Source organism: Diachasma alloeum, unplaced genomic scaffold (genome assembly GCF_001412515.2).
Source record: "Diachasma alloeum isolate Michigan unplaced genomic scaffold, Dall2.0 Dall_scaffold_00183, whole genome shotgun sequence".
Classification (NCBI taxonomy): domain Eukaryota; kingdom Metazoa; phylum Arthropoda; class Insecta; order Hymenoptera; family Braconidae; genus Diachasma; species Diachasma alloeum.
In genome coordinates, this window is record NW_021680349.1 from 309,622 (window position 1) to 322,949 (window position 13,328).

The window sequence follows — 13,328 nt, forward strand, 5'->3', positions numbered from 1 at the left end:
CCGCTCTTTCATTTGAGCCAAAAAAAACATTCATATCTTGTCTGACATCTCTGTTACAAACTCTGGTCATCAACTCTGGTTTTCAGTTGAAATTGGAATTGTTATTTTACACAATAATAGGATTGCATTGACGATTTTTTCTTAACTCGCAAAAATCTTCCAACAATTTGCTATCGATTGGTCATAAAATTTTTTGGAAATGATGAAATAGAGGGGATAACGCCTTTTTTTTCAGAGGTGATTTTTCAAAAATTTATTTAAAAAAAAGTACTAACTAGCAAATGTTTTTTATTAACTCGCAATTTTCTTCAAAACTACTTCAATGAGGAAAAAAATAAAAATTTGGAATACCCCTACATCAGGGGCTAATTGATCGGATTTCCCAAATGGGTCGAAAAGGGAGTACATACACCCGGTACAACCGTAAGTAGGAGTAGCATGAAATTGAAGGTGGGCTATTTCTGATCCCTCTTCAATTTCATATTCAATTCCACTGGCTTTGAGCCCTTTTGTTAAGAATTATACTGCGTTTGCGATTGGAGTTGGGGGGGGGGGGGAAGCTTAAATCGAAATAGAGAATTGGGTGCTTCGTGTTGACCAGTGTAATCCCCTAATATGCATAAGAGTGCTGTCTCTGTGGCAGTTTGTTATAGAAACCCTCTGAACCTTTGTAGATGAATATCAGAGCTTTTAGTCAAGCCCTACGAAACCCCAGTTCACAGGACTTTACAATGATTCCATTGTCCGAATTTTGAAGGTCTAAATTTGATTTTCCATTAGCACTTTTGCAAATAATATCATTTATGAATCTTTATTTCGGCAGATTATGACGATATCATAATTCAATTCAACTGGCTTTGAGCCCTTTTGTTAAGAATTATACAGTGTTTGTGATTGGGGGGGGGGGGGCTTAAATCGAAGNGGGGGGGGGAGCTTAAATCGAAGTAGAGGATTGCGTGCGTCGTGTTGACCAGTGCAATCCCCTAATATGCACAGGAGTGCTGTCTCTGTGGCAGTTTGGTATGGAAACCCTCTGAACCTTTGTAGATGAATATCAGAGTTTTCAGTCAAGACCTATGAGAACCCAGTTAATAGAACTTTGCAATGATTCCATTGTTCGAATTTTCAAGATCTCAATTTGATTTTCTATTAGTATTTTTGCGAAAAATATAATTCGGAACTCTAATTTCGGAAAATAAAGTTCATTTCATAAATAATATATGAACAAGCCACTTTCCACTCACCACTATATTTTTTTTTAATCTTAGGGAAGTTGTATATATTCTGTTGTAAATTTTGTAAATTTTCTGAGTGGACTTCATGCAGCAGATGAGGTTTTTGAAAGTTTAAATAATTTCCATAGTTCATTTACACAAAGGGAACATTTGAGAAGAAATAATTCATTTTAAAACGTAAATGGAATCCTGATTATCCACGCATTTTTGAAATTTACTTTACGCGTTTTCGCAGAAACATTTAATGATTGAAAATTTCTGATTGGATATTGGATCCATTCGCAACTCTAAACAAAATATTTTACAGTGAATGTTCTCGCGATTTGGTTTGAATCTATTGTCACCCCGATGAAATGAAAGATAAAATGAAAACCCCTGAATTTCACAATATTTGTGATTATTAATCCGATCAATTTACACGAAAGAAGGAACATTGTGGAAAATCCTGATCCCTTGGATGTATTCATGGGAAGCGTCACTGACGCTGTGGATACAATAATTAATATAAAAAATGTTTCTCTCCTGAAAGCTTTCATCCACCCCCAGTCGTGTGAAATTCCATCCACATTATTATGAATGATTAAATCAAACTGAATATTTGACGAGAATAAATTTATAGAATTCGATGTTCATCCAGAAGCCTCTCAACGCCAGAGCGATTTATTACATCCCACGTTGTAAATAAAAGAGTCCCGGGAATTTTAGTATACTTCAATTCGCATTGTATAGGTCGAATTTTGAACTTTCCATGGAAATTACAATCAAATTGATATTTCGCAGAGGAATAATTGAATGATACTCATTGCTCCATTTCAAAATGAAATATTTATTAATTTTCCCAAGAATTTATTAATTATTCAAAATTAATAGTTAAATTGTTCAATTTATAACAATGTCATAGGTCCCTTAACTCGATTTGTGAGTTCCATATCAAATCGTAACACTTGAATATTTCCTGCGGTTTTAAATCCCTCAGTGTCTGTAGCTTCAGTTTCTCACTCCGAAACTATACACGGAGAAAATTATTTGGTGACTTTTACCAACTAGTTGTTGAAATTCAACAACTATTTCATTAAAATTCAGAAAAAGATTCTTCAATTTCATTCGACAACCATTTGTTAAATTTTCAATAAACCTTCGTTGATTTATTTGATGGATCAAATTTAACAAGGAATTACAAATTATTGCGAAAATATCTTCTAGGGGAGACATTGATCGATTGTAAAGATATAAATCATTGCGGGATTGTTTCTGAAATAGATTGAATGAAATTGAAAATTTTTTTCTGAATTTGAATTAATTAGTTGTTAAATTTCATCAACTAGTTGTTAAAATTCACCAAATAATTTTCTCCGTGTAGCAAATACCCAAAATGTGTCGTAGGATACTGTACAGTACGTCAGTTTTCATGTAGACCGTCAGGATGGAATTCACTTATCATACACGGAGAGAAATATTCAATAAAAATTATGTATCTTTTCCATAATTCCGGAGCGAAATGTGGTTGTAGGAAATTTTACGGAACTGTCACGGAATTTTTTCGCAGCGTTCCGTAATTTTTATCTGAATCTTTTGTGAAAAATTACGATACCGTCACTTAAATTTTCTGAGTCGATTCCGTAATCGGTGAGTGAAGTGAGAGTTCCGTAATTTTTACTGAACATTTCTCTCCGTGTATACCTACAATTTCTATTCATACCTGGATAAAAATCATTATACTGGAAGGATAGAATTTGCTGCATGCCTCGCAAAAATGATTTAACCTCAGTAAATGTTCTCATCATCAGAACGAAATTCCCCCATCGGCGAAAAATTAAATCTTTAAATGTCGAGTGTAATCTAATACATGAAGATCACCATAGGAATGACAGTGTTTGCCTTGAAACTCCAAAAATTGAAATAGAATGAATAATAATCAATAATGAAAACTCACCGTATACTTCGTGTTATGCTTCCCGAGTGGTGTATTCGTATGAACTCGTTGCTGGTGGTGGCAATGTGAAAGTAAGACTGCTTCTCATTGACGAAAAACGTATCTGGTACCCATATATTTTTAATAAGTTCAGATCCAACGCTGAGTGTCTCCACCCCCGGCCTCTTCGTGAATGCCAGTCTTGGATCAGTCCAAAATTGCCGGAAGTAGAAATCCAGCGTAAAGTCCTGCATTAATCACGAGTTGGTAACGTGACAGAGAGAAAATTTCGTTTGCGTTAGTTTGTGAGTTGGTAATTATTTTCTTCTCCCTTATCTCTGGGTAATAGGGCTGAGGAAAGGTGGGTTCACTTTGAATATGGCGCCCACCCCAGAGAGAGAGGATATATATCCGTAGTAAAGAGGTTACACAACCAAAAAGGGTCATGAAGTGGAACTGTTGGAGGGAAGAGAAACGTATCTGCATTTTCACTGAATAGACGAATGAAAATGTAAATTAAGTAGCAGATCACGAAAGTCTAATTAACGAATTTGTATCAACTCCAGTTCCCTCCAATGTCCCTTTGCTCTTCACCACCGTCTCAGTTATTTTTATCTCCTCTTGCATCTATTAAAACAGAGAATTGAGAAGAAAAATTAAATTAAATTGAGGAATTGAAATTGAGCCCACAAACGAAGCTGTCGTATACCCATTTTCCTCTCTGTTTTCGCTATTGGAATGACACTTTCGGTCGCTTAATTTTATGAGTTCATGAATATACATGCATAATTGTATGTATAGTCAACCGACGGTCCGGTGTTTAAGCGCTTGTGTAATAATTGCATTCGTGATTAAATGAATAATCAACGATTTGAGGATTCGGGGACAGGCTGATTCTTGTACGACCACTTCGTTTGCTGGATCTCTACCAAAGTACACAGTCGTTATTGGTGAATTGCCGTATGAATTCCTTTGGAATTTATAAATACTAATTTGACCTTTTGATGAAGGGATTTGAATGAGAAATATCAGAGTTAAAGTGTAAGGTGTAAAGTGTAAATGAATGAAAATAAAAAAAGTAATGAATCATTATTATTCAAGTAGATTTCGTGACTCAATTCAAGTTGACTACTAGTCCTAAAGTTGGATTTATTCGGTTATAGCCATCCTGCTTCAGATAAGTAGAATATATGGGGTGACGGCAGAACCTTGTTTACAAATTTCAGGAGGATATAGAATACAGAATCCGGAATTCAACGGGAGAAAAACTATTCAATTCTGATAATACACTGTTGAAAAAATTTGACTGAATTTTCCGAAAAAGACCTTGAACATGATTTAAGGGGGAAAAGTCAATGAAATTTCAAGTGGAGTTACAATTTTTTTAGCGACAGGAACAGAAATTCCACAATTTACATGAATTTTTAAGTGAAAATGAATATTCGCTGCCAAATTCCCTTGAATTTTTCGGGAATTCCGGGAATTTTTGAAGGAGTTCCCTGAAAATTCAGAAGAATCAGAAATTCAAGGATAAATTTCTCTGAAATTTACAGTTCCCACAAATTTTTCCATGAAATTATCAATTTTCAATGACAAAATTCTTGAAATTTCAGTGGGCATGTCCATTTTCCATGAATATCTCGAAATCTAAGGGAGATAGCAAAATTGTTGTCAATATCTATTTTATAGTCCTCAGTTCACTCTACAGAAAAGGTAATTATGAAAATTTCGTTATCTCCCTTACATTCATAGATATGCCTCAAAAACTCTGCTAAGGGCTAAGCCGACTTCAACGGTTTTACCGCTTCGCTCTGAATTTACGTTTAGGTTTTTTTTTGTCTGAGGGGACTGACGTCACCCTGTATACTAGAACGGAGCCCGGATCTACTTGAATCGTGATTTTCAGTGAATTTATGATTTTTCAATGCATCTGCATAATTATTCAGATCGTAATCGCGAATCATCTGAAAAACAAAAATACGAAAATTGAAAGATGGCGATCATTTGTCTCTAATCCAACAAAGTTCATTCTTTCCGTGTATATCACGTCTTATATACCAACAAACTCCCTCTAATGCACATAACACGACATGGATGATCGTTATCCTCGATTTACGATACGACGTGATTTTACGATAATTACGAGTCCCTCAAGTTGTGGGGAATCTAAGCTCATGAGGAATATAAGAACGTCGCGGCAAACTTTCACACCCTGAAAGATGTCTGCCACCCTCTTATCTTCCTCAAACTATGATAAATGCGAGTCACGTGGGGGGACTAATAGCAAGGGGGGAATCACACTTTTCTCAGTTTTCACCCCGGTGGCGTTTCCTGCGCCTCGAAAAAAAAATTTCCTCTTTATTTCACTGAGGGAGGTAATGAAAGGAGTTACCGCTGCGTCTTTAAATCAACCAAAGACCTTTTGCCTCTTCTCAACGGGTCACGACCTCATACACCTCCTTGAGGGTTCGATTAACGTTGAGATCTACTATGGCGCGAGGTCGAGGAGATTTCTAGACTAATTTCAAATGTTAGAGGTCTTTTATTTGAAGTTTATCCTGGGAATCGAGCATTGAACTTTATTTCTTTATAACTTTAGCTAGTGAATTTGGAAGGTTAATTGACCGCAGAAGCATAAAAAGTCGTCGATTATAAAATTAAGGCATTGAGATACTATTCAATTCGAGAATAAGAGAAAGAAAAGCGCGGAGAGAGAATTCAAGGGAAAAACCGGAAATTTTAACGTTCAGAAGGTAATTGTGAAACGGATTGTTATTCAGTAAAAAAATTTAGATTTCGTCAGGTAAAGTAATAGCGCCCGCACGCTGAGAAATTCTTTAGAAAAATTCTAGTGCTGTTGAGGTAAAATTTCTAGGGACTTCTGTGAAAATGTCATATAAGAACGGAAAACACTCGCGTGCTAGTCAATAAAAATTTTAGTACCGGCCCTGGAATTTTTTCCTGGTTATCACATTGCGCTTTTTTTCCGTATCAGCACTAAAGTTTTTCTAGAGAATTTTTCCATAAAGTAAAATTTTCCGCATTCGTTTTGAAATTTTTCCTGAATCATAAAAAATGATAATTAAATTCCTATTCTCGATTTCCAGTTCTGGTTATTGAGAAAAAAATGTTAACTCACGAGGAAATTTTGTGTTTTGTAATGTGAAGAATAGGCTCCTAATCGAAATTAGTGGAGAATTGGAATTCTCGATCGGAATTGGTGTCCGGGAAAAAAAATCAATCACCGTTACACAAGAATTTCTGTCGAATTTCTTTGAAGGAAATACTTATTTGGAATGTCTGGCCTAACTTTTTATGGAATTCTGAATGAATTTCACCATTTTCGGGTGGATTGAAAAGCAAGCAGAGGAAATTAATCATTTATTCAGCATTTTCCCTCCCTATTGAATAAAAAAGACCCAGAACTCAATTTCCTTTTACGATTACTCAAAATCTTTCAGTAATTATTCATCAATATTCTCTAAATAATAAAAAAATTGAGTGACTGATGAAGATTGATGCAAACGATCGCCATCTCTGCCACGAATAAATACCATTCCAGAAAAAGAAATATAACCGAAAATATGACTAAAAAATTGTCGATAAAGTTCGTTCTGGGTGAATAACACATCTGAATTATTAACAAAAGATAAAATTTCCAGGGATACAATAATGTGGAGTTGCATAAAATTTTCATGACTCTGTTACTCGTTGACCATGATAATGTGGTACTGTAATGCTGGGTGACTTGATGGAGTATTAAAAATAAAGGTGGATTGAGGAGAAGGGGAAGTGAAAAAAAGGGCGAAGAGAGGAGTTATATTTTTGATGTGCGCCACTGTACGAGATAGGATATAAGGAGTCAGTGGGAGAAAGAGGAATATACACCCGGAGTTGTTAAGGAAATATTCATGCCACATGCACCAACATGCGTGCAGCTAGAGCAGTGGGTACATCGTAGTCCAGTTTCCTGGATACACAGACACAACTCAAAACCATGTATCAGCATATGTATGGGGGGTGGTTCTTACGGGGGGGGAATTGACTGAAAGGGCTATATACACATGTAGAAAGCATATGGCAAATGCGTTTTCCAATGGCTTGTGTGGTCGTCTCACCGCATGCCTTACGTACTCTGCGAGGAATTGGCATGTAAAATCCAAGGGTTTACTCGTAAAACCAGAGGAAGTGACGGTGTACACCCACGGGCTCTCAAACCAACTGGAAAATCTTCCGATGTTACGAATGGACTGACACCGGAATATGACTTTTTGATTCTCGGAGAATACGAATAAAATGGTAAAACATGGAGAAGTAAATATATATCGGATGGCAATTTCGTTTTTCTTTTTTTAATGGAGACGTGATATTATAAATTTACGTGGATATTTATTATTCTCCTGTTGTTGTGAATCGAATGAACTTATTTGGATGATATCCTTTATGAGAGGGGGTTGGCAATATTTTTTAAAATTCGAATTCATGTCTTTTAAGTTTGGAAATAAGACCCAAAAAATTGGTAATCGCGGCTGCTAAAGGTATTCGTTTCTGAATTTTATTGTAGTGTTGAATTGCATTCTAGAACAAAATACGATTAATCTAGTGAAAATTCGAAGATTGGTGGAAATATCGAAAAAATATTGTTCATATAAGTACAGCATTTCGTAGTGTTGCAAAACAATTGCAATTTCATGGAGAGATTAGTAGTGATTTTCAGCAAAAAGAGAATAATTCGCTAACGAACTTAAATTTCTAATCAATTAGTAATTTATGAAAATGTACCTGGATTTTTCTGATTTTTTATTAATTTTCATAAAATACATGAACTGATATTGACAGTTTTCACTGATTTTTCCATCAAATAATGAATTTTTAATGGTAAAAGTCTTTAATTTTCCTTGAAACTGTAACTTGACAAAAATTTTCTAGAACTATACTAGGAATTTCGCCTGAGAAATTTAGAGATAAGTTTGCACAGATTTTTTCCCACGTGTTCCCCAAAAATTCGGCTCAATCTCCCAAGGTACATTTTTGCTAATGCCAACTATTGAATCAAATTTTTCTCCATTCTGCATAAAAAAAAATTCTTGATTCACAGAAAGATCGCAAGGTGAAAAGTGTTTGATTTTCAGGGATATGTCACTGATTTTCAGGTATTTATCTCAATCATTAAAGATTAACGATAGTGAAATCGAGTGAGTGCAAACCTCTGAAATTCAGTGATTGCATCACCAAGCTCCAGTGACATCGCCACTAATTTTCAGAGGAAAGCCATCCATTTTCAAGGATGCATCTCCAACTGTCGGGGTAATGCCACTGATTTTCAGTGACCCACCTCGAATTTTTGGGAATCAATCATCAAATGTCAGTCATAAAAATTCCTAATAATCAGTGTCATTCTAATTAGTATCCAGTATCACCAATAACAGTTGGAAACTCGGATAGATCGAACCACAGTCTTCCTACTTGGATCGACTAGAAAAAATACTGCAATGAAGTCGCGATCTACTTGAATCAAGAAATTTTTCAGTATAATTCAACCCATTTCCCCCAGCATGATACCCCAAAATTCCCTTTTACCGCACCTAAAAACCACCCATAAACCATCCGAGCATACACTTACGCGTCTTGGCAAAGTGCTCGAAAGTTTACTCCACATTCGCCCGACTTCCTCGCAGCAGGGGTGAGTGATACATATACCAGCTCTTCTATATTCCAGCGACCCTTTTTTACGTTCTCCCCCATCATCTCAGCACTTCCCCTCCCGCGCATTACCATTTTCCGACTCCAGGGGGAAATGGGAAAAAAAACTCATGCTCCAGAAATTCCCATGGATAATTGAATTAATTCAACTCCATAGATTTTTTTTTCCTCCTTAATTTATCATCTCCATTCCTCCATCACCCCTCACCCTTCCTCTGGCTTTATCTTTTTTTCCATCCTCCTGAGATAGCATTTGGATCGAAAATGAAGAAAAGAAAGTGCATTAAGGTTCTCACTGATTTCTTGAAACTGACATCAAGTAAAGAAGAAAGTTTCCTCTGTAGCTGGGTAAAACGGGCACTGGGGGATGGCGCGGCGAGGGGGAGTAACGCCGAGGGAATGCAATTCTGTTTGTAGAAACCTCTTCCTGCCGCCTCCGTCGACGGGTCTCGCTTTTAATAGGTCAACGGAGTTAGCGGCGAAGAGCTTTAATGGAACCAGCGCATTTTCTCACTCACCCAATCCCTCAACCCCTCCTCTCTGACTCACTTTCTTTCCCTTCTATTTCTCCCCGCTCTATCCTACGGGCACTCGCCTCTGTGTTTTTTCAACTTCTTTTCCACTCCCGTTATTTCTCTTTTTTCCCCCCTCCCCTCTCACCCTCGCGTGGGTACAGAGAGCTCGGGGATGCGTTGAGAGATAAAAAAGAATGGAAAGGGTAACTTCTCTCACGAGATACAAAGCTTCTTTGCCACAGGGAATGCGATACAAATCGAATTACCGTCCGGCCGATGTGGTAAAGCGTCTCTCAAGATGTCATTTTTATCAAAAGAGAAATTGTGGAAATGCAAGAAGACAAAGTGGCTTTTCTGAGACGAGTCAAGGGGGCATAAGTAGAAATTAGAAAGTCATTCTGGATTTCTTGGTTTTAAATTGCGCAAATGAATTTATCAGGGTGAATTATTTTTCTTGGCGTGGAAAATTAGAATGGATGGATTGACGTTGAGGATGTCCGAGTGGAACATTTCTTGTGATGTGATGGAGTTTGGAAAAATTGGATGATTGAGGCTAGTCTGGTGTACCGGAATGAAGGTTAATTGATTGAATCTTTATTCATCGCGACATAAATTGGGGAAATTAGTGTTCTTGATATCGGTGTGTTGAAATTAATCTTAAAATACCTCTGGGATTTATTCATTATTGAAAATTATGTGAATTCTTCTTCTAAATTAGAAGTTGATTTGAATCATGGAATTTTGTATTCACTTCGACAATTCGGCAAAATTGAAATGCCAATGACAACTTGAATCCTCAAATTCATTGTGAAACGGTAAATTTGATTAAATGTTCAACAAATGAATGAATTCACGACAATTGAATGGAGTTTCATGATTTTAAAAAATTCCACTGTCTTACAGATCTGAAAATTAAAATGTCGTTGAATATTGGAAGAATTGAGTGATTTGTCAATAGAAATTTAGCCGGAAATGTCATGCCAGTTGGTCGTTGTTAAAAATGTCAATACTTTTCACTTGACACTCAAAAAATAATTCAATAACAGTGTAATTAATCTCAATGTGATTCGCAACTCCTATGATATCATCCTCAACTTTTTTTCTTTCAAATAATTCCAACTTGAAGACGAAAATTTATTGCATTCAAGAACTGTTTTTGATTCAAATCAGCATACGTTAGTAATAGAATTTTGGAGATTTTTTCTCCCGAAATTGAGTAAGGAGTTCTTTACGCTGAAAAGAATACATCTTAGCACGAATCTCTTAAAATTGGTAATTTTTTTTTAAAGAGAGAACTTCTTGTCCTGCAATTTTACCTAATTACTCTTGAAATTTCAGAAAAAAAATCATGAACTTTTTAACAAACTCATTTAAATGAAACATTCATATCTGCTGTTATTGACGAATTCTTTTACTACAGAAGTATTCACTGAAATTTAAATCTTCCGGTTAAAATTGTTATTGAAAAAAAATAGTGCTTCCATCAAAATATCCATCACCACTTGAAATACAAAACTCGATTTTGTTGAATTTCCAAGTTGAATAAAAATGCGGTGAACAATTTGATCGTTAATTCCATTCAAATTCACAACTCGGAAAATTCACATGCAGCTATTACTTGAATGGCAAAAAATCCCCATAGTGTATGTGCGTTTCATTGTTCTGTGTTGTTGCGCGCTCGTTATATTCAACCTTCCGCAGTGACGCACGTATAATTCTCCGAGATCCCATCCCACTCTGCGGGGTCCCTGCCCCTCAGACACCCTCAAACGCATTTTTCCCCTCGCGAAAAATATTGAGTGAGCATGAACAGAGGGAATTGATACGTCTTTGAGCAGTTAAATTCAACTATCCGCCCCGAATTCACGCCTAGAGGGAACAGAATTTTCGTACAACTGCGGGGAGACTGGGTATCGATAACACTCAGGATATTCGATACCGACGTCTGAATATCCTTGGGAATCCTTGCAGGCACACGATCAGCCGGTAAGATAACGGAAGAGACTGACGGGGTGGATCGAGGTGGTTGGATTGGAGTGAGCGAGAAGACAACGACGTTGCGCTATTAAGAGTACACGCCGGGGTTTATGGGTGTCCTGGGAATCCCCGGTGTATCCCGAAAAGCATTTCGTATTCCTCCGTTGGAATTACAACTCCAGATCCCTTATATTATGCGAGGGGATGCGAATATCTCGGGGGTTGTGGATAATTCTGCTGAGTTACTTTGTTTAGTGAAAGTTAAATGGGCAGTTGGACTTTATTACCGGTTTTATGCTTTGCGTTGTCGTGGGCATAAACTAGATGAAGATTTTATAATAATGATTTTGTTCATCTTTATTATTGTTTTCATTCTGTATTTTTCATTCATCACATTTCATTTTATAAGAAGGAAATAAATTGAAATTGAGAACAATGTTTTTATATCCAATAGACATTATGATTCAAGGAGATTCAAGTTATAAAATTGTACGTGTTTGGATGAGATTATCATTTAACTGAAAATAAAAAATATAATCATTATAAATCCGTTATCTTGCGATATTTCATGTATTTTCATTATCAATATCGACGTTTTGCTTTCACAGAAAATTGTGAAATTTGAATGTATTCTATTTCCAAGTCATGAAATAAATAATTATACTGTTCATCGATCTTAATGAAGACAAAATATTACTTAAATTCACACTTAATACAATTACTCAATACTTCAAACGACAAAAACGATCGAAGTAATACTACTTCAATTCTGCTCAGATCAATTGGAGAGTCCAGATTGAATCGATAATTTTTTTTGGGTGTAAAATTTATTTCGTTCTTTCTTTCCAACTCGTGTATTATTCTTAAATCAGGAACATTCCCCTAAAATCAAGTATCCAATTGATCGTTCGCGTTCGAATTTTCAGAACGTTCAAAATTTCAAAATTTCCTTCTTTGAAATACGAACGTCATTCTTCCCACAAAAACAATAAAAAACTAAACAAAAGTTAATACCCGATAATCTTTCCCCAGAACCATCCCCAACAATGAAAAATCAAACAAACTGGTGAATGCATTTGGCCCCGAGGATTAAAAAATTCATGAAAATTCCGGGGAATGAAGGATTAATCCCCACGAATAACCGGAGCAGCGGAAAATCCCCAAAAACATTTGAACCTCAAATTCAATTGAACTGATTTACAATGGAAAACCTCAATAAACCGATCAATATTTTCACAGCAAATACCCTCCAATAATCCACCCCCTTTCCTCCCACCCATCCCCCCTCCCCCTCTCCCTCCTTGCCCTCCACCACCCGCCCCTCTCTCATCGCCGAAATGAATGTCGAGAAATCATAAAAATATGAGGATAAAAAATTGATCCACCCAAGCGAGTTCTCCTACGATTGGACGTGTATATATGGGACATAAAATAGCCAAGTGCACCTGCCATCCACTCTCGGGTACCACTCAGACTCGGGTGACTGCAAGTAATCGTCTCTTTGGATGCTTTGGAACAAAGAGAATCACAGGGGAAAAGCGAATTGTAAGGTGTTTGCCAGTGTTCCAAGGGCAATAAAGAACAAAGAAGGGTTGGAAAAATTGGAAGAAGAAACACAGGAGTCGGAGGAACGATGTTAAAAGTATATAGATGACGTTGGGTGAGGGGAAGGGGGGGGGGCAAGTGGCAAGTAGAGGGTGGTCGTGGGGACAGGAGGATTTTGCCGTTTGGTATGAGCGTGTCCGCGCGATAACTCTCGGTCGGTGGGAAAACGGTTGTTGGGGGCGGTTTCGGATGCTGGCCTCGGTGATCTGGTTTGCCGCCGGTGGCCCGTTTGGCTAGTCTCCAGGCGCACTGCGGCCCCTCCCCACTACTCCTCAGGGTCCCTCAGGCCGCCGAGAGCATTTTCCTCGTGTGTCTTTTGAGCTCTTTCGAGCCACTGAGCGAGATGGCATTATGTCTGTATGTATGTGGTGGTGGGGGCGG

General features: G+C 37.1%; 1 protein-coding gene across 1 annotated transcript in view; it reads right to left on the reverse strand.

Moving 5' to 3' along the window:
- Positions 1-13,328, reverse strand: part of LOC107046645 (gamma-aminobutyric acid receptor subunit beta) — a 168,407-nt gene that overhangs the window by 59,260 nt on the left and 95,819 nt on the right. Inside the window, exon 4 of the mRNA XM_015269304.1 lies at positions 3,169-3,395. Within this exon, the coding sequence (XP_015124790.1) occupies positions 3,169-3,395 (227 nt within the window). The remainder of the gene's footprint in view (positions 1-3,168; positions 3,396-13,328) is intronic.